This window comes from Amblyomma mixtum, chromosome 10 (genome assembly GCF_055824585.1).
Source record: "Amblyomma mixtum isolate Tamu chromosome 10, ASM5582458v1, whole genome shotgun sequence".
Classification (NCBI taxonomy): domain Eukaryota; kingdom Metazoa; phylum Arthropoda; class Arachnida; order Ixodida; family Ixodidae; genus Amblyomma; species Amblyomma mixtum.
Window position 1 is genome coordinate 21,706,433 of NC_143021.1, and position 22,344 is coordinate 21,728,776.

General features: G+C 47.4%; 1 protein-coding gene across 1 annotated transcript in view; it reads left to right on the forward strand.

The window, feature by feature from the left end:
• LOC149325323 (ATP-binding cassette sub-family C member 1-like) overlaps nucleotides 1-22,344 on the forward strand; it is a 134,739-nt gene that overhangs the window by 77,811 nt on the left and 34,584 nt on the right. The window contains exons 19-22 of the mRNA XM_089565120.1: nucleotides 4,789-5,005; nucleotides 14,920-15,064; nucleotides 15,151-15,316; nucleotides 15,943-16,142. Of these exons, the coding sequence (XP_089421246.1) occupies nucleotides 4,789-5,005; nucleotides 14,920-15,064; nucleotides 15,151-15,316; nucleotides 15,943-16,142 (728 nt within the window). The remainder of the gene's footprint in view (nucleotides 1-4,788; nucleotides 5,006-14,919; nucleotides 15,065-15,150; nucleotides 15,317-15,942; nucleotides 16,143-22,344) is intronic.

Consider the following 22,344-nt stretch of genomic DNA (forward strand, 5'->3'; position numbering starts at 1 on the left):
TCACGAAGGTAAACGAGACGGTGTTCCAGGAAAAATTAGATGTTACTGTTAAAGGCATAGAGAGATGCCACAGGCTTGGAAGAAGGAGCGAAAATGGTCGCCCGGTAATTATTAAGTTCTTGGACTACCGCGAAAAACATTCTGTCTTAAAATCGTGCTATAAGCTCAAGAGAACAGAATCTTCGATCACTGAAGACTTTTCTTTCACCGTTCGAAATATTAAAAAAAAATGCCCTCCCACTTTCTGTTTGTGGTCATTTATTTCTTTCAGAAATTTTGTATCGAGCATTGTTAACCGAGTCCCATGCAAACATCTTACCATCCACACAAAGCTTCTTAAAAAAAGCTTGACCTTCGCTCCGTTCAATTTTTCTTCAAAATTCAAAATTCAAAATTTTGAAGAAAAATTGAATGGAGCGAAGGTCAAGCTTTTTTTTAACAAGCTTTGTGTGGATGGTAAGATGTTTGCATGGGACTCGGTTAACAATGCTCGATACAAAATTTCTGAAAGAAAAAAATGACCACAAACAGAAAATAGGAGGGCATTCACAATAATTAATATTAATTGTCGGAGTGTTGTGAACAAAGTCGCCGATCTTGAAGGTATGCTGTTATCGCATAATCCAGACATAGCTGTGCTAACAGAGACATGGTTAGATGAAGAAACATTTGATTCCAAGTTTGTCTCTAGAAACTATAAAGTCTTTCGGAAAGACCGCGACAGAAGAGGTGGCGGAGTGGCTATACTGTTCAAAAGCTCATTTCAGATTTTAAAACTGCCTGATGTAGCTAATGTTGAAGCTGTCTTTTGTAAAGTATGCGCAAACAATTTCCGATATATCCTTGGAGCTATCTATAGACCTCCTGGGTTCCTCTGTCGCTGTCTTGGAAGAAGTTAAGAAATATCTTTGTTACTAATCGAAACCAGATGACAAGTTAACTTTGTTTGGAGATTTCAACTTACCAAACATAAACTGGGCTACTTTTTCTGTTCAGTCTCCGCGCGCAGTAGGAGATGCACTGCTTGATATCATGTTTCATTTCGATCTCTTACAAATTGTGAAGAACCCTACTAGAATCCAACAAGACTCTGCATCAATTCTGGATTTATTCTTCGTGCGCGGCAACATCAAAGAAAAACTTTCATGTAATGTAGTGGACGGTATTTCTGATCATCAAGCAGCAATTCTGGTAATAGAAGACATCGGAAAGGGTAATATTCGACAATTTCCCAATTTTGCCCGTGCTGAGAATGAATCGATCATTGATATTTTAGATCTTCATTATTATAGTTTTATGCACAGCACTTGTAGTGTGGATGACCTGTGGCTTGTTTTCAAAAACATTGTTTGTGACTGCATTCAGCGTTTTGTACCAATGATATGCAAGAAGTCCGACAATCAAAATCCCTGGATTACGCGAGAAACTTTGCGGCAAAAATTTATGAAGTTTCAGAGAAATTAAAACAGTGCATTTTAAAAGATAAAGAAAAATACTACAATACGCAACTTCCCGCTTTCATAAAAACTTCACCTGAAAAATTTTGGGGCTCAATTGCACCAGTTTCTCGTTCTACCGATACGTTTATTATAAATGGGCAATATGCAAGTGACAACGTCCAGGTTTCATCAGCATTTACTACATCTTTAAGAAAGTCTTCACAAAAGATGACAGGCGTCTCCCACCCTTTAGTATGTCCCTTCCTCTCATGCCTGATGTTTTAATTTCTGAAGAGGGTGTTCTTAATCTGTTGTTAAAACTGGATGTTAAGAAATCACCTGGATCAGATGATATTCCGAATGCCTTTCTTAAACAGTATGCAGAGTGGTGTTCTAAGTATTTGTGCGTCCTGTTCACTCGGTCTTCGAAAGAAGGGGTTTTACCGTGTGATTGGAAAACTGCTAGAATTAAGCCCTTGTATAAAAGCGGAGAGAGGACACGTATAGAAAATTATCGCCCTATCTCATTAACTTCGACAACGTGCAAGTTATTAGAACATATCATTCATAAGCATCTAACTAATTTCCTCGACGAGCATAATGTACTGGCACATGTTCAATATGGGTTAAGACGAGGTTATTCAACATGCACTCAGTTGGTCGAGACGATCCATGATTTTGCAACAGCAATCAACGAAACAAAACAAACAGATGTTATATTCATAGACTTTAGAAAATCTTTCGATAAGGTTTCGCACAAAAAACTACTTCATAACTCAGTTTTGTTATAAATAATAAACAGATAATAACATGGATACGATCGTACCTATCTGATCGCCATCAGTTTGTCGAAATACATCAAACCCGCTCCAATCACGTTCCTGTCGACTCTGGCGTTCCCCAGGGATCCGTCCTTGGCCCCCTACTGTTTTTAATATTTATTAATGATATTGTTAATGATCTGTCAGTAAGTATTAAGTTGTATGCGGACGACTGCGTGCTGTATGAGAAAATTAGTTCGACTGACGATCAATAAGCCTGAATATGGATTTTGCAAAAATAGTTTCTTGGTGTGAGAAGTGGCAAATGCCAATTAATTTTGAAAAAACCACATTTATGGGAAGAACACTTAAAAAGAACCCTCTTCTATATCACTACACTGCTAATAATAATTTTCTTCATGAAGTTACAGAATATAAGTATCTAGGCCTATGGATTTCTGATAACCTGTCTTGGACCAAACATGTCGACTATGTCTCAGCAAAAGCTCTCCGAAAGCTCTTTTTTTTACGACGCTCGCTTAAGTTAGCGACCCCTGCTACACGCCTACTTGCCTACAACACTATTAGTAGACCAATCTTAGAATATGCAGTGATTATCTGGGACCCGTTCACAAAGGTAAACATAAATAAACTTGAAAGAATCCAAAATAAAGCAGTAAGGTTTATTTATAACACTTACGGGCGAGCATCAGTCAGTGATCTCCTCAAAAAAAGCGGCTTACCCTCTATTCCTAACATAAATCGCATATGTCGCTTAAAATTTTCTTTCAATTAATTCATAATAATTTGAAAGTTGACACCTCTAATATCCTTGCTTATTCCTAGGGGTACCAAACTAGAAATCTCCATTCTCTTTCCATAACACCATTAAATTCTCGAGTTAATTGTTTTAAACATTCTTTTTATGTTACCTGCTGCCCTGCAATGTAGGGGCCGAGGGGCACGTCAAGCCAAAATTTCTGGCTTTTTTCCCTCGGCCCTCACCATGTGTGCATGGGAAATAAATTGAAATTGAAAATTTTTTTCCAAGGACCATCACTGATTGGAATAACCATACGGATGAAGTTGTCAGGCAGAGATCATTGAATTTATTTGAAGAGCATTGGAAATAATTGTTTGTTCATGACCTTGCCGCGGTATTTTTCTTCCTTATTTTTCTATGTGCAATTCTGTTTTGTTCTATGTGCAATTCTGATTTGTCTATGTGCAATTATGTTTTGTTAGTACGTGTCTGTATTTTTGTATCTTAATACATTGTTTCCCACCTGCTATGATCTTGTGTACAAGATCGCAGTATTCATAAAAAATAATTAATAAATAACTAAAAGCTAGGTGGGCGGACGAGATTATGAAGTTTGCGGGGATACGGTGGCCGCAACAGGCGAAGGACAGGGTTAATTGGAGAGACATGGAAGAGGCGTAGTCAGGCTGATGATGATGATTGTGAATAAACTGCTCATTATGATCACAAAAGGTCTTCCTTTTATTCGCGATGAAGTCGGACAAGAAATGAGGGGTTGCCCAGGGGTCATTTGCAAGGTGGTATAGGGTCTACTACCTCGACTAATCAGGGGTCTTGGCGCTCTGCTCGTGACCTCGCGGCGGTGTGTTCAGCCCGATCCGCGTCTCCTGCATTTCTAAATTCAACAGTGCAGAGTGCACTGCCTGAGACTGACGCAGATTGCCCGCTTCGCGCTCCGTTTGTACAAAGCACAGCCTGGACGAGAGTGCGACATGTGAAGAGCACACTTTGTTCAAATCATAGAGTTTCTTACTATAACCTTGAGGGAAAGCTGACGGCGCTGCCCTTCAGCCACCATGAACGCTCAAAGCATTATGGGACGGTGAGCTACTTGTTGCGGGACAGTCGTATTTTTTCGAGAACACGGAGTGGCACTACTGAGATATTTCATTCCAAAAACGCTGTTCGTGTGTGCGAAGACGACTTTCGCGCGAACGCAGTGTGCAAAAGTCATAGTAGTGAAAACGCAACGACACACGACGGCAATAAAAGCTTTCACTTTTCCGAAATGTCATTACAAAACCTCTTAAAGTATCTAAACAACAATATTTGTTTATAACACATTTCTTTTTAAAAGTGCGCCTGTGAAGCATGAATTATTAGTTTTTGTAGTGTTCCTTTCTTGGCCAATAGGAAAGCTAGCCATCTCTTAATTTGGGCGAAATTTGCATTTACATGCCTTTCTGCTCGTTTGTTGCAATTTGCAGACAGAATATTGAATGTTGGGACATTCGTTAGGACATTTTTCTATAATTTTTTGCCAAAAGTTGTAGTTCTGCAGTCGGTAGCTCACCGCCCCATGATGCTTTGAGCGCCCATGGTGGCTGAAGTGGTGTCGAGGGGCCTCCATGCAAACTCCCATAGACGGGTTGCCAGCTTTCCCTCTAGGTAAAAGCAAGAAACTCTATGGTTCATGTTCCAGCAATCTTTGCCACTGATTGTCCGGCGCAGGGTTGTTCTCATCAATTCGACGGGAGCTAAACTTACACGAGCGGCGGCCGTCGGTGCGGTGACAGTTTTCGTTTGTTCCCTTCGTTGCATGCAGGTCCAGTGGCGGGTGTACCTGGCGTACATCAAGGCCATGGGCAAGTGGCTGATAGTGGTCACCTTCGTGTCGTACGTCTTCTCGCATGCCTTCAACATCGTGGGCAGCTACTGGCTCAGCCTGTGGAGCAACGACGCGCTCGACCCCGTGCTGGCCACCGACGCGGCGCAGAGAAACTTCCGCCTCGCAATGTACGCCGTATACGGAATCGTGGAAAGTGAGTGCTCCCGCCACAAGCCGTGCTTGCTTATTAAGGCACCGACAGCTGACTTCTATTGCAGTGTCGCTAGCGCTATATCGAATTCAGCGGTGCCTTACTCGAAGATTGATTAAAAGCTCAAGTTTAATCTAGGCCAGCGAATTGAGCCGTGGAAACCTTGAGACCAATAACTGTGGATTAGGGAACCATCCTCTTGAAGTCTTAATATAGCTGAAGTTAAGAAGTGAATTTACCTTCAAACGGCATCCTATTTTTATTTATCCTAGTGTCATGTACAGTCTTGGTCAAAAGTCTCAAGGCCACAGCGTTCCGCTGCAGCGAAATGAATGTTCCTTGAATGCTCCGTGTAGCGGATAATTCAAAACACAAGTCAAGAAGGAAGCATCTCCACATCCGGAAGCAATCTTCTGCTAGCATTTCAAGGTCCTTCGGTCTTTAATAGTGCCGTAGTGGCTGTTTTATGTGGCTTTAGCAAAATGCCTTTGCCTTAAGACTTTTGGCCGAGACCGCCCCTGCATCTGATCCAAATTTCAATCATCGTATGGGAATAGTCGGTGCTTTTTAACTTAATCGTAAATTGAGTCCTTTTTACGCTCCATATAGACTTTTGCATGACACACTAAGGGCTCTGGGCGCACCAAGGTTTCCTATTCAAGAGGTGTTATTTATATCATGTCATAAACGTTTTCTCGCTTTGCAACCGAGCACGGGGGCTAAAACATGCTGCTGGCTTCTTTTGATTTGAATTGCGTGATTACTACTGAAGCATGAACGCCACTTGAGCTCCCAATCGCTCCTTGAAATCAGGCATGCAGTACAACCAGTGAAGAACAAAAGGCTTGTCAGTTGCTTGTAGCTCCGTTCTACTTTAATAAATTACGACACTCCAGCAGAGGAAAAGCTTCAATAGGGAATGAATGTAGAGGTCAGTAGTAGGGTTGTGCAACCTGTTACTCCCTATAAATGCAGTACGCACACACCCAGGTGCCCAAGATTCTTCGTGCAGGTTGCAGGGGTCCAGTTCGGTGACTGGACCGTCAGTGGAAGTGATGAAAAAATTGAAAATTGGTTAGAGGAAAGCAAATGATGCAGGAACTCCCGCATATTCCGGAGGACACCGGAACCGCTCTATAAAGGAATGGAGAAAGGTGGGATTGTAAGAACAAAGGAAAAAAAGAGGTGCCATTCTGGAGGTCTTCGGAATAATTTAGACTACTGACATCGCATAGCACACGGGTGCCTTTTACGTTTCATTTCCATCGAAACGCGGCCGCCGCGGTCGGGTTCGAGCCCTGGTACTCCCCGCTTTACGTATATTAAATATGTGGGTATATGGATAAGTGAACACTGTGGTTTTATTCTGATGCATGAAAACAAAGCTTTGATAACTGAAATTGAATTGGAAGGAAAGGGACATAGGTGCAGAAGGACTACTCTAGTGGCGAAAAGCGAGCAAAGCGCGAAAGTTGGATCCGTTGGACGTGTGGTCGCTAAATCCGGCCACATATATACGATAGAACCTCGAAGGATGGAGGCGGGATCCAGAACTACCGCCTGCCTTCCACTGCTTCTGATGGCGGGGATTTGTTACTGAAACAGAAGTCGATGACCCTATTTTGCATTTTTGTCGAGAAAAAGCAGCTTTTGTGGTAAGGAAAGACGCTGTAACGTCTCTTCTTGATGGAGAGCTCAACCGTGCCGTGAGGGAAGGAAGGTGAGAGTGAAGAGAAAGATGTACTGTAGTGGAGGGCTACACAAACATTTTGACCACCCGGGGACCTTTCACGTGCACTGACATCGCACAGGGTACGGACGCCTTTTGCGTTCCACATCCATCGCAAAGCGTTCGCGTTCGCCGCGGCCAGGCGGTGCAGTCAGCCGCTGCTCGGATAATTGAAGATGGCTCCAATACACTGCAGCGCAGCTAAAGACGAGAGACGAACACCACGAGCGCTAACTTCCACCAAATTTTATTCTCCTGAAGCATCACATTTATACGCCCGAAAACAGGAACCACACGTGCCAACAGTATCAATTCCTTAGAAAAGCGAGCTCTTTATATGAGAGGAGAACGGAAGGTGTGCTTACCCCCGTGCATTCTGACCTATTTATCTTTTCAGCTTCAATGGTTTCGCGCGTTACCCTTTCTCTGCTTTTTCCTATTACCACACTTTTATCAAAGAAGGGCTTACAGGTTTTTGACTTGCATGCGAGAATGTGATCAACAAGAGATCAGTCTTGCCCGTTTCTGACGTTGCGAGTGTGTTCCATTAGGCACTCGTTCAAACATCTCCGCGTCTGGCCGATATATTGGCGCGTCTGCAACAATAGCCGCTGGGCGGCTGTTTGGCAAGCAGTTCGTGCGCCCCGCTGTTCGCTGCTGAAGAAGACGAAACTGGACGTTCCATCCTGGACGTCGCGGTGTGCGTTCGCATCTTCTCCGTGTTGGCGTTCCTCTGCCGTCTAGACGCGGCGCTACCTGTACCAACTGCTACGTGACACTGGTGGAGGTGCTGGGTATGAGACGTTGAGCCTAGTCGGCCTTCTGCATCAGTTCCAAGACTGTTTCTCGTCTACGTCGGCAGTCAAACAGACGCCTCTCGCTAAGCACCGCATCATTACGGACTACAGTACCCGACCAATTCGACAAAACCCATACCGCGTCTCATTGCGGGAGCATGAAGTCATAGCTGAAAAAGTCCAAGAGATGCTGGGGGATGGTGTTATTCAGCCATGGAGGAGCCCGTGGGCTTCGCCTGTTGTTTTGGTTAAGAAGAAGGATGGTAGTCTGCGATTTTGCGTTGACTACCGGAAGCTTAACCACGTTACCAAGAAAGACGTCTACCCTTTGCCACGCATTGACGACTCTCTTTACCGGCTGCGGCACGCGCGCTACTTTTCTTCGATGGACTTAAAAAGTGGTTACTGGCAAATTGAAGTTGACGAGCGGGATCGCGAGAAAACAGCGTTCGTGACGCCGGATGACCTTTATGAGTTCATGTCCTTCCTTTCGGTTTGTGCTCGGCTCCGGCAACATTTCAGAGAATGATGGACGCCGTTTTGTCGGGCCTGAAATGGCAGACGTGCTTGGTATACCTGGACGACGTTGTATTTTCGACAACATTCGAAGAACACCTCCAGCACCTCTTGACCGTGATACAGGCTATAAGATCTGCCGGCCAGACGTTGAAGCCAGAGAAATGCCACTTTGGTTGCTCCTTTTCCTGGGCCATGTCGTCAGCCATCGTGGAGTCCGGCCGGATCCTGCTAAAACGGCTGCCGTCGCCAACTTTCCCACCCTTCGGACAAGAAAACGGTCCGGCGTTATTTGGGCCTTTGCGCGTATTACCGGCGGTTCATTGCCAACTTTTCCTGACTTCCTGCACCGTTGACGCATCTTACAAGAGAGCACGTCCCTTTCGCGTGGACAGAACAGCAGCAGCAGGCATTTGATGAATTACGGCGACGCTTGCAAACCACGCCTGTCCTCGGTCATTTCGATTCTCGTGCGGAGACTCTGGTCCACAGAGATGCCAGCAACGTGGGCCTAGGTGCTGTACTCGTCCAGTGGCAGGACGGCGCTGAGCGCGTGTTAGCATACGCTAGCCGCACTCTGTCTCGTGCTGAATCTAACTATTCCACGACCGAAAAAGAATGCCTTGCCGTGGTATGGACTGTTGCGAAATTTCGACCCTACCTGTACGGCCGGCGTTTTTAAGTCGTAACCGACCACCACTCTCTCTGCTTGTTGACGAACTTACGGGATCCCTGTGGCCGCCTTCCGCGTTGGAGCTTACGTCTTCAGGAGTTCGACATGTCCATCGTGTATAAATCAGGGCGCCAGCACAACGATGCCGACTGCCTGTCCAGATATCCAGTCGAGGCTGCGCGCGACGACGACGAACCGGACTTCCCTCTCATAGCAGCCGTAGACGCAGCGACTATTTCCAGTCAGCAACGTGAGGACCAAGCGCTGAAACCTCTCATCGACTTTTTGGAAGCACGTACCACGGAGGTTCCCCAGCCCTTCGCAAGGACCCAGTCCTCCTTTTGTCTGCGCAAGAACGTGCTGTACAAAGCCAGCTTTTCTCCAACCGGAAGCGACTACCTCCTCGTCGTCCCAAGGAATCTCCGTGAAGAAATCTTGCAGGCGTGTCATGACGAGCCCAGCGCCGGTCACCTCGGCTACTCCCGCACTCTGGCTCGGATCAAAAAGAGCTATTACTGGCTTAAGCTTGCGGCGACTGTACGACGCTACGTGCGCACGTGCCGTAATTGTCAACGACGAAAAACACCCCCTGTCAAGCCAGCTGGACTTTTACATACCGTTCAAGTGCCCAGACTTCCGTTTGAGCAAGTTGGCATGGACCTTCTCGGCCCTTTTCCAACTTCATCTTCGGGAAACTGGTGGATTATCGTCGCCACTGATTACCTTACACGCTACGCTGAAACCCAGGCCCTCCAGCGCGACACAGTAGCCGAGGCTGCGCAATGTTTTATGAAACGCATCGTCCTCCGGCATGGCGCTCCAGCACTAATTATCACGGTTAGAGGCACCGCTTTCACTGCCAAGCTCTTGGAATCCCTCATGCGGCTAAGTGGCACTACTCACAGGAAAACAACCGCCTACCACCCCCAGACGAATGGCCTGACCGAGCGCCCCAACAAAACTCTCGTCGACATGTTGTCCATGTATCTTGACGTTGAACATCGATCTTGGGACGATATCCTGCCATATATTACTTTGGCGTATAACACAGCTCAATAGGAAACCACGCGGAGGACGCCCTTCTGTCTGTTGTACGGCCGCGAAGTGTCGACAATGTTGGAAGCAATGCTGCCTACTGGTGGCCGCGACCCCGACGTTGGAGCCGAGGAGTTCACGCTTCGCGCAGAAGAAGCTCGACAACGTGCAAGAGTGCGCATCCTGAACCAACAACACCGTGACGCCCGACGTTACAGCCGCCGCCACAGACTGATGATGTTCGCCCCGGACTACAAAGTGTGGGTATGGACACCCATTCCACGCCGTGGTCTTTCCGAAAAACTGCTCAAGCAGTATTTCGGCCCCTACAGAGTTCTCTGTCGGCTAAGCGACGTAACTTATGAAGTTCTTCCGGATAGGGCTTCCCGGACTACCCGCCGTCAGCAGAGACCACAGATTGTTCATGTGGTGAGGATGATAATTAAGGAGAACTTCTTGTCGGGCGAGTTGGTGCATACTGTTGTAGGTACGATTAGGATGAAGCCCTATTTTTCGCGAGACAGTGACTAAGTACTGCGCGTTACTCTTTTGTTTTTTTTCTTTCTGCCTATTTTCTTCTTAAAGTATCGGGCCGATGCTCTTTCCGAGAGGGAGGGTGAGTGAGTGAAAAACATTTATTGCTCCAAAAATCAGATTTTAGCGGTGGGCCGATGTCTTCATGTCTTCGGCCTCTTCACAAGGTCGGCGCCCCTATTCCAGGGCACCGCTGAGTCTTGCTGCTTCGCAGGCGTGCTGCACCAGTGCCCTTTGGGCCGTGAGCTCGCTGCTGGTCAGCAGGCCCTCCCATTGTTCCGCATTCGGGTCATTTAGCTTGTGAAATGCTCTGTTACGTTCGCATTCCCATGTGATCTGATATAGCGTGGGGGTTGCTCCGCACCACGGACATGTGTCCCTGTATTGTGTAGGGAACATCCTATGTAGTATGTATAAATTGTGGAAAGTCCCTGCTTGCAGTCTCCGCCACAGACCGCCTCGTGCTGTGTTAATGATGTGTGGGGTGGTGGGTGTTTGAATCTCCTCCCTCTGTGGTAGTTTAATATTTCTGCATACGTTGGTTCCACCGTCATGGGGTCCTCCAGGGTTTCTGACTGCCCTGCTCGGCTCGTGATCTCGCGAACTAGGCTGTCTACCCTCGAGTTACCCTCTATCCCGGTGTGTGCCGGTATCCAGAAAATCCTGTGTCTTTAGGTCTTATTTGGAAGCTTTGCTTCGAGGAGGATGCTCAGTGCTTCCTTGATTATTTTGCCCTGTATGCAGTTCCTGCATGCTGCTTTGGAGTCTGTTAGGATTATCAAAGACTTGTTCCTACGGTAACCTTCGGCCGCCGCTAGAGCTACGGCAGCTTCCTCCCCCTCCGTTACCGTACAGTTTCTTAATGTCGCGCTGCTAATTGGTTCCCCCATGTGGTCTACCACTGCTGCCGCGACTCGGAACTTTCTGGTCCTGTGGTCCCATGGATAGACGGCCGCGTCTGTATATACTGTGTTTTCCATTGTGGCTAGGTTCCGCTTCACATAGTCTGACCTGGCCTGCCTTCTAGCGGCATGGAGGTTGGGATCCATGTTTCTCAGCAGAGGGCTGATGTCCAGTGTCTGGCGGACCTCGTCTGGAATGCTAGCTGTTCTATCTACGATCCCTTCTACATTGTGCCCTAATCTCTTTAGGAGCTTGCGGCCGGTGGCTGTCTGCTGAAGCCTGGCTATTTGCGCACTTAGCTGGGCTTCCGTTAGTTCTTCGAATGTGTTGTTTAGGCCCATTTGTAGCAGCTTTTCATTTGATGTGTTTCTTGGCAGGTGGAGTGCCGTCTTGTACGCCGTTCTTAGCAGCGCCTCCGTCTGTTCTTTGTCTTTCTTGGTCATGCGGTGGTATGGCAACGAGTACGTGACTCTGCTGACTATCAGGCTACTGACGAGCTTGATCGTGTCGCTTTCTTTCACCCCACTTATGTTCTGTGATACCGTCTTTATCATGCGGCTTATTTGTTCTGTTGACTTCTTGAGTAGGCTAATTGTGTAGGTACATCTCCTGCTTCCTTGGATCCACATGCCCAGGATGCGTATCATATCCCTTTCTGGTATATTTTAGCCTTCTAACTTTACTGTCAGTTCCTCCTTGGTAGCGTTGGACCCTACCCTAAGAAGTTCCGACTTTTCCTTGGAGCAGGCTAGGCCCCTTTCCCTCATGTTGCTGCTTCTTGCAGTCTCTCTTGCTTTTGTCCTAGCGAGCCTCGATTCACCCAGACCGTAATGTCGTCGGCGTACATCGCGTGCTGGCTGCCATCGATCTTGCTGAGTCTTCTGGCCAGTCCGATCATTGCAATGTTGAAAAGCACTGGTGAGATTACGAATCCTTGCGGCGTGCCCTTACGTGGGGTGGTAGAGGTGTCGCTTCGCAGGTCTCTCAATCCCACTGTCGCTGTGCGTTCTGACAGGAAGGATCTTACGTAGTCGTGAGTTCTTCTTCCGCAGTTGGCGTTGTTTAGGCCTTCCATAAGGGCCTCGGGGCTAACATTGTCGAAGGCCCCTTTGATGTCCAGGGCCATGATAATGTTTTCGCCAGTTCTAGGTGCCGTGTCTGTGATCTCTTCCTTGATCTGCAGCAGGACGTCTTGCGTCGACAGGTTCGCCCGGAAGCCGAACATGCTGTGCGGGTACTGTTCTTCGTCTTCCAGGTATTGTGGAATTCGCCTGGTGACGATTCTCTCGTACAATTTGCCAAGGCACGACGTGAGGGAAATGGGTCTCAGGTTCTCAATCTGAAGCTTCTTGCCGGGTTTGGGTATCATAACCACGACAGCGTGCTTCCACTCCTTCGGCACCACTCCCTCTGCCCACAGCGTGTTGAGGTACGCCGTGAGCTGGTCGATCGCCTCTTCGCTGAGGTTGCGGATCAAGGCGTTCTTGATCTTGTCTGCGCCGGCTGCTGTATTTCTTGTTGTCGCGCTTATCGCCGCCTGGACTTCCTTTCTTGTGATCGGCCTGTCCATTGCGGGATTGTCTGCTCCTTGGTACTCCCCGTTGTAGCCCTGGAGGTTGTCCTTGCCGTAGCATTTGATGCGGACTACTTCTAGCAGTTCTTCGTCCGCTCCTTCGTACTGGTAGGCCAATTTCTGAATTGCCTTGCCACTTTCTGCTTTTGTCTTGGTTGGGTCCATGAGGGCCTTGAGTATGCGCGACGTCTTAGCCGGGCTGAGCGTGCCGTTCAGTGAGCTGCTAAACTGCTGCCATCCCTGCCTGGCCAGTTGCGTCGCATACTCCTCTGCCTTCATCGTGATTTCCGCAATCTTCTTTTTGAGTTTTCTGTTTAGCTTTTGTTTTTTCCAGCGTTTGGTGAGCCCGCGTCTTGCCTCCCATAGCCCGAGTAGCCGCCTGTCCACCTCCGGTGCTTGTTCTGTTCTATTTCCTTTGCCGCGTCTGCAACAATAGCCGCTCGGCGGCTGTTCGGCACGCAGCTCGTACGCCCCGCTGTTCGCTGCTGAAGAAGACGAAACTGGACGTTCCATCCTGGCCGTCGCGGTGTGCGTTCGCATCTTCTCGGTGTTGGCGTTCCTCTGCCGTCTAGACGCGGCGCTACCTGTGCCAACTGCTACGTGACAATATTGTTTCCCGTATAAGAAGGGAATTCTATACACAACACCTTCATCGCACGTGACGTAGGGCTTCTGGTGCCTAGTTGCGCATCCGCGCTCTTTGTTGGTGTTAGTTTCTCCCAGTTTGCACAACGTTACAAGTTTTTTCGGCGCCGAGAACACGACGGTCACATTCGTTCGTTGATTAATTCTTTTCAAATTGTGGGAAATCTTGTGTAGATATGGTAACACAACAAGCTTTTCCGTTCACGAGGAACCGGATTAGGGTGACATTGATTTTTCTGGTTTCAATTTAACAAGTTTTTCGGCAAGAGAAACTTGAACATGGGCGTGATACCCGGCATTCGTCAGCCTCTTGGACTGCTCTTGAAAACTATCGCTCATCATGTGCAGACAAGATTTCCGGAGAGCATTTTGAAAACATAAACTAACAATACCTCTTTTTGCAAGTTTTGAATGAGTGGAGTGATAAGGCAGCATCGGCTTGCTGCTGCGCGGCTAGTAGGCCCAGCATATTTGATGAGCGTGAAAGGTGAAGTTAATATCTAAAAATCTAATGGAGTTATTAATGGGCAATTCGTTTGTTCAAACAAGCGGTTTAAAATGTTCTTTCATGATAGTTAAAATGCTATGAGCCTTTGGCTCAAGTGAGCCGTGGTCACACTTCCAGAAGAAAAAAGTCATCAACAAATCTAAAAACTTTGATTACGTCCAAGCTTTCTAGGTCGCTGAAAACAGCCTTGTCAAGTTTGGATAAAAACAGGTTACTCAGATTCGGCGCTATGCACGACCCGATGCATATCCATTCTTTCTGAAGTTAGGGTTTTCCTTCCCAGTTAATGAATGTTGACTGCAAGTAAATGGTTAAAATTTCAAAAAAAAACTGCTCGCCGTCACACCCGCCGCGTTCTAGAAAGCAACACACCCGAACTCATCTATGCACTCATCTACACAGCACAGCACCTTGTCGTTCGGCAGCGAGTAATATAGATTCTTAACATCCACAGAAAATGCGAAAATGCTGTAATCAGAGCGCGACCGAACGAAGTCTAAAATTTCGTCAGCTTTCTTAACCATAAGAGGGTCGTCAAGCGGCAAAAGGTTAAGTTTGTTTGTAAGTACATTGAAACTGCTTTTTGGCATGTGCCAGTTTCAGAAATGATCAGCCTGAATGGCGTTTCCGGTTTATGGGTTTTTGCACTGAAAAACATGCCTAAAAAATCTTTTCGTGAATCACCTATTTCTTTAGCCAGCTTGGTAAGGATTAACTTGTTGCATAGCTTCTTCGGTTTAGCTTTTAACTTTGACATCATTATTTCGTTGCGGCAGTTAAATACAGAAGACACGGCTTCGTCAGCCTTGGACTTGCAAAGTTCACAGGATAAAATCGCAAAACCACCTTCTTTGTCAGCAGGCAGACGGCCAGGTACTGTTCCTTGTTGGCGGCCGAGAACTTGGTTTGACATGCACTCATTGATACCTGGTGCACGCGGCATGTCAACGTAAGACTGGAGCTGTGACCTCAGGCATTATTGCTTTCTTCCCCTCATTTTTCAGCTGTCTTCATCCTGGTGGCTAGCATTTGTCTGAACCTGGCTGCACTTCGAGGCAGCAAGATTCTGCATGAAGACATGCTTGAGCGTGTCCTGCATTCGCCGATGTCGTTCTTCGAAACCACACCGATGGGCAGGATTCTGAACAGGTGCGCAATTTCTTACTGAAATTAGCCAGCCGAGCGGGCCAGTCTCACCGGTGTACTCAGTGCGCGAACCATTTCTTTCGGCACAGGTTTTCGAAAGACATCGACACAGCCGATGTGACGCTGAGTTTCAACCTGAGGATGTTGTTGATGCAGTGCTTCAGAACGATTGTGTCGTTTATCCTGATCTCCACGGAGAACCCAATTTTCCTGGCTGCTGTCATTCCACTCCTCGTCATCTACTACTTCGTTCAGGTAACCAGTAAACCCTTTTCTGAAAAGCGATACCGATATGCTTTTTTTAAACCATATTTGGGCTTTGCGTTGCACCCAACCACGTTGTAAATTTATTAATGATCGTAGGGGTGTCTGATGATATCAGCATCCGTCTCGCAAGCGGGAGGTGCGGGGTTCGATCCCCAGTGCAACCGGGTATCCACCGGTGATGCAAAGGGCAGAAGCATCTCCTGGCCTATTGCTTGGCTTTAGGTTGAAATGCTCGCGCAAGGGCCTGGACCCAATCTTGAGTAGAACACACCTGATGCCAAGGAGCTTCTTGGCCACAGTTGCCCTGGTGGCTTGAAAAATATCATCAAATATGTTAAATGAACGTTACCAATAGCTGATAGAAAGAGAGCTCAATGGGTTTTGCGAGAACAATTTGTAGAATATTCTAAAATTCAGAAGGCTACCAAAAAAGTAATTGTTGGGGTTATCGTTCCGATGTGACATAGTGGCTTTGAGAGATCCTTTTGTGGAGGCCTTTGTAATAGTTTAGCCTTTCACCAAACACTTAGCTTCAGGTTTCGCGTGGCACGTGAAGTAATTATTACATATGCACATGGACACTCCTGAACACGCTTATACGTTCCTCTCTACAGAAATTCTACATCGCCACGTCACGCCAGCTGAAGCGGCTCGAGTCCATATCGCGGTCTCCGATCTACGTGCACTTCTCGGAGACGGTGTCCGGCGGCAGCTCTATTAGAGCGTACGGCGCTGTGGAGAGGTTTGTGGCCAGGTCTAACGAGCTGACAGACATCAACCACAGCAGCTTCTACCCAAGCATCGCGGCCAGCTGGTAAGACAGTGCTTCAAGCTCTTGCGTTTACTCGATGGAGAACTTTGTGGAAGGAGGGTGCAGTGAAGTGAACCCCGTTCTTGGCGCAGCCACATCCTGCCAAATGAAGCGGCGCATAAGGACTCCTCGCTAGCAGCTACCGCTTCCGCCGCCAGATATTTTGTGAAGGTATCGTAGTGCACATGCGGTATTGTAAGTAGTTTGAGAGCGCCACTGCAGTTGATATCGAAGCCGTGATCATAATGACAGCCGAAATGAATCGTGCTTGTAGCTCTTGTCGCTGATGCGAGTGCGATCATTCTTGCCTTGTTGTCCGGTTATTCGGGATCAATGGCAGAGAGTGATTAACTTGGCAGAAAATGCGGCTGCATGACGACGGCGATAAGCAAAGAACACCAGTGGAAATTTAACGCAAAGCTGCGCGGCAATATTGTTACTTTCAAAAGCGGATATTTCATGTGAAAATGTTGTGCGCTTGTTGATAGGCTATACTCCGCTGGCTGCGGCAAACGAGCGCTTTGCGTTGTCCTCACTTACTGTCTCGTCATTCGCGCTGTAGTTTCCAGAACAAGGTTGCCAATTCTCCCAGCAAATTTTCTTCATGCACAAGAACCCATGCCAGAGCTCACTCACTCTAACTGAAACAGGGCGCTCGACAGTGAACAAACGCGTGTTTATGACATTATAGTCGAAATAAAGATGGATAAAGGGGTGTGGGCAAGATATCCGCTGGTCCTTAAGGGCAACGGAGTGGATTCCAAGAGAAGGCGAGCGTAGGAGGGGGCGGGTCAAAGACGAGCTACTATGGGGACTGTAGTCAGATACAACTTAAGGCTGCAGTGACTCTCCGCCCTCATCTAGCCTCCTCCCGCGACCAAAAAGTAGTACGCTGCTTAAACGTTTCTTGTTACCTACTCAAGAAGCTTATCACAACAAAAAATTGTGAGCTCTAGAATTTTCATACATCGATTGTTTGATATAGTCAAACATTCAAAAGCTGATTTTGTTTCCCGTTGCGATTAACCAGCGGAGTAATACAGCACGCCGCGGACCGCGGCCCAGTGTTAGTAACTGCTGTTTTTAAGTTGCATCCCACTTTAGTTGGTATTGCATCGTAAGGTTTTCAAAAGCGCTAACGGCACGGAACGAAACACGCGCACAAGCACACATACGACAAAGCGCTACTGACAACTGTTTAGGTTGGAAGATATGACGAAGTTTTCGGGGCTAGCGTGGCCGCAGCTAGTACAGGAGAAGGTACTTGGAGAGTTATCGGAGAGGCCTTTGTCCGGATGGACGTAGTCAGGCTGACGATAATATAGAAGATAGGAAACCAGAGATCCGCCAAACCACCACGCCGACACCACGCACACCTTGGAAGGGTTTAAAAGCGGTTACATCCGGCCCTTGGATCGTCGTGGGCGACTTCAACGCTCACCACATCACGTGAGGAGGCGTTAGAATGAACATTATGGCACGAAAACTTGTGTCCTTCGCCTCTGACCATGGCCTTCAGTTTCTAAATGGCGGCTCCCCAACCTATATTGGAGGGACAACTTACAGCCGCTGCCACGACTTGGCTTTCGTTTCTCGATGCCTTGTCAGCAACGTCCGGTGGTTTTCGGATATTGAAGCCCGCGGAAGTGACCATATTCCTATATTAAGCAATCAAGGGAAGGAGAATGAGGGGCTCGTTATAAATATGAGCCAACAGCCCCAGAAACCAAAGGGCACAGGGGATTTTTTTTATTTCATTTATTTTGTGCTGGTGTTCCGTTTAGAATATTACTGAATATGTTATCGCTTAAAGCCAATTGATTAGAAAAGCCGAAGAAAAAACAACCACATGCCGCCGGTGGGATCCGAACCCACGGCCTCCGAATTACGTGTCCGGTGCTTTACCGCTGAGCTACGGCGACGGCTGTCAAATCTTCTGCTTTCGGGGTTTACAAATAACCTAACCTTGAGAGTGTACATCAGCACCACCCGCGTTCTTAAGCGGCGGACGTAGCACGTCTTGAGTTACCGCTGATGTGACGTAGAACGTCATCGAACGGCGAGGGTGGACGCTGTATGAGAACCCTCTTATGCTTCCTAAGGCGTCAAGGCTGCCAGAACCGAGGCCCTCGCTGAGCAATAAAGCAAACAGGGGAAGTGGAATGAGGGGCTCGTTATAAATATGAGAGAAGCCAACAGCCACAGAAACCAAAGGGCACAGGGCATTTTTTAAAATTTATTTACGTGCTACGTCCGCCGCTTAAGAACGCGGGTGGCGCTGATGTACACTCTCAAGGTTAGGCTAATTGTAAACATAAATACCCCCGAAAGCAGATTTGACAGCCGTCGCCGTAGCTCAGCAGTACAGCACTGGACGCGCAATTCGGAGGTCGTGGGTTCGGATCCCAGCGGCTGCATGTGGTTGTTTCTTTCTTCTGCTTTTCTAATCAATTGGCTTTAAGCGATAACATAGTCAGTAATATTCTAAACGGAACAACAGCACAAAGTAAATAAATTTAAAAAAATCCCCTGTGCACTTTGGTTCTGTGGCTGTTGGCTTCTTTCATATTGATAACGAGCCCCTCATTCCCCTTCCCTTGTTTGCTGAATTGCTTAGTAAGGACCTCGGTTCTGGCAGCCTCGACGCCATAGGAAGCATAAGAGGGTTCTCACACAGCTTCCACCCTCGCCGTTCGATGACGTTCTACGTCACATCAGCGGTAACTCAAGACGTGCTACGTCCACCGCTTAAGAACGCGGGTGGCGCTGATGTACACTTTCAAGGTTAGGTTATTTGTAAACATAAATACCCCCGAAAGCAGAAGATTTGACAGCCGGCGCTGTACCTCAGCGGTAGAGCACCGGACGCGTAATTCGGAGGTCGTAGGTTCGGATCCCACCGGCGGCATGTGGTTGTTTTTCTTCGGCTTTTCTAATCAATTGGCTTTAAGCGATAACATATTCAGTAATATTCTAAACGGAAGAACAGCACAAAATAAATGAATTAAAAAAAATCCCCTGTGCCCTTTGGTTTCTGTGGCTGTTGGCTTCTCTCATATTCCTATATATGTGATCACTACTGGCCTTTCCAAATCCACCTTTGCCACATGCATGCGACGCAAAGATTGGTCAGTGTTTCAAGCACTCTTGGAAGATGCTTGCCGTGAAGGTTCATCGATTGGTTTGGAAGGGAAAATTAAGGAGGCCATGGAAAGCGCGACACGGTTTTTCACCCAGTTACAAAGTACACGAAATTTGAGATGAAATTGCAGCGCCAGCGATCACTGCGACGAAGGGCAGAGCGTAGATACCGACCCAAAAAGTCGAGCCTTGATCTCAGTAAAACACGCTGCGGGGCTAGTTGGTTATGCATTTTATTTCGTTCAAATTAAAGCAGCGCTAACTTTTAGGACGAATACACAGAGGAGATGACAGGACGGGCGCTGTCTCCAACTATGTTTATTGAACACGGTTTTCGTAGAACATATAAGAAAAGACGACCGTGAGCGCATGCGCACCTGCGACAGACCACAAAAGGAAAGGCCAAGATGACAAAGATGACAGCAAAGGTAGATTAATGTGGGCGGCACGCATTTCGTCCCTTATTTTTAGCAATCTGAATTCGCTGGCATCCAGGGAGACAGAAGTGGTGCTGACACACATGTCGCGTTTTGCCTTGATGAAAAATGCTTCGGATGATTCCCGAGCTAATCTATCTTTGCTCCTGCTTAGAATTTTGATTTGGTGAAGCCGTGGCTCACAGTTCTCATCGTTTTGGTACTTGCAAGAACGGCAATGGGTTGGGTAGATTCAGGCATGAGTCTGATGCGTTTCCCAAACTTCGTTCATGTTCCCTGGCACGTTCGTTAACACAACGCCCTGTCTGGCCAACGTACACTTTGCCACAAGAAAGGGGGATCTCATAGACCACACCCGTGGCACACCGGACAAAGGGCTTAGCGTGTTTTGTTCCACAGCCGGATGTTGCAGGGCCACTACTGCTGACTTTAGGGCACATCTTGGCCAGTTTACAAGGCGCAGAGAACACCATCGGGACGCCGTACTTGTTGCCCACCCTTTTTAGGTTATGGGACACCTTGTGGATGTATGGCATAACCACTGGTTTGGCATTCCCGGGTCTTTATTTTCTGCGTGTCTTTTTCTGCATTCCCTTGAATTTCTGTTGGAGTGCCTCGGTCACAGCTGTCAACACGTGATCAGGGAACCCTGCTTTTCACAGTCTTTCTACCTCGCCCCGAAAGCTCTTTTGCATCATGTGAGGGCACGACTTAGCAAGTGCGGATTCTAGAGAAAGGGTCGCAATAGCGCTCTTAAGTTTTCGACTGGGCCGAATCAAAAGGCAAAAAATCTTTCTTGGCTCTAGGGCGGTAGCACCAGCATACACACTGTTCTCCAAGCATGATGTTCAGGTCCAAAAACTGGAGGCAGTTAAGCACAGGTAACTCGTAGGTAAAAGAGAGCCCTTGTCCATGTTGTACAAATTGTTCTAATTGTTGGTCACTTTTCTTTAAACCTACTAAAAAATCGGCTACATGTCTAAAAATCTTCAGGACATTGCCTTCGTCAGTTAGCGAAGCCAAAGCGTTGTCGTTCATGCAAGAAAAATGTTACACAAGCTGGAGCGACACGTGATCCGATGCAAATGCCCTGGCGCTGTAGATAGCGCCGGTTGTGAAACTCGATAAAAGTAGCTTTAGTATAAAATTCTAAAAGTGACATAAAGTTATCTACACTTAAGCCGGCTGTATTCTGGAACGCAGTAGTACCGTTTGCTTCAATGCACTGTCTGACATCAATAAACAGGTCGGTATGTGGTATAGAATAAAAAAGATATTCAACATCTATGGAAAAGGCATATCCAATCTGCTCTCTTTTCAACATACTGGCAACTTCCAATGAATTCTTGGTGGCAAAGAGACGCAAGGTCCATGCAAACAAAAACACAAAATCCGCGCAGCAAAGTTCGAGGTCATTCTTCGAACACCTTGATGCACAGAAATCTTTGTCACACATCTAGAGTGTCGTTCGTGGCCTTCGAACATCCCCACACAAGCTGCACCCTTTCAAGTCTCGTTCACTCAACCAACGGTGTAGCGAGGTCGAAGTAGCTGAGGATTTCTGCGCTAGGGTAGCAGGACATTTTACCCCATGTGCAGCGCTGCATTGGAGCGATGTTCCCGCTTCTCAGGATTCTCGCATTGACCTTCCCTTCTCCGAGGCACTTGACGCCATGCTGGCTTGTTCATCGCCTGTGATCATCTCCGGGACACGATAGTGTATCATGCACTGCACATGAAAACTTTGGATAAGAAGCTAGGCCATCCTTTCGCAGGATGACAACAAATCATGAAAAGAGGACACAGTTCCAGACGAGTAGAACTCCTGTCGTCTAGTTCTGCTCCTGAAACCAGGGATATCGCCTCTTGACCTGACATCACACCGTCTAATTGTGCTCGCTAGCTGCGATGGCAAAGTACTGGAAAGGATGGTACTTACACGTATTGAATGGTACCTGTAGCTCTACCGCATATATCCGGCTGTAATGTGCGGGTTTCGAAGTGCACGCTCTTTAACTGACAACGTGGTCGACCCGGTGTCATTCGTCCTTCGCCATAAACATTTGAACCACTTGACCGCGGCATTGTTCCTGGATATAAAGAGCGCATACGACAATGTAACTCAGCAGGCTATTTTGGAGGCTCTGGAAGCTACCGAGCTTGGTGGTCGTGTTTTCTGCTGGATACACAGTTCAACAGATCCCTCCTTGCGCAGCCCACCACATTCTCATTTCACTTCCCGTGGAGTCCCGCAGGGTGGAGTGCTCAGCCCAACGCTGTTCAACCTTACACTTGTCGGGCTTGTCGACATACTACCACAGTCGGCGCAACTCTATATCTTTGCGGACGACATCTGCATCTGGGCAGCCGGAGATACGTTCCCACAAGTTCGAGCAACAATTAAAAAGGCGTCAAGTATTCTTGCGGCCTACCTCCACCTGCAAGGCCGACAGATTTCAACTGAAAAGTGCTCGCTTGTTGCCTTTACACGCAAGAAAATGTATTTTTATACTGTGTGCATAAACGCAAAGCAATACCCTACGGAAAGTGCCAGCGGTTTGTGGGAGTAATTATCGACCGAAATCTATCATGAACCCCGCTCCCCCCCCCCCCCCCATAATTCATAC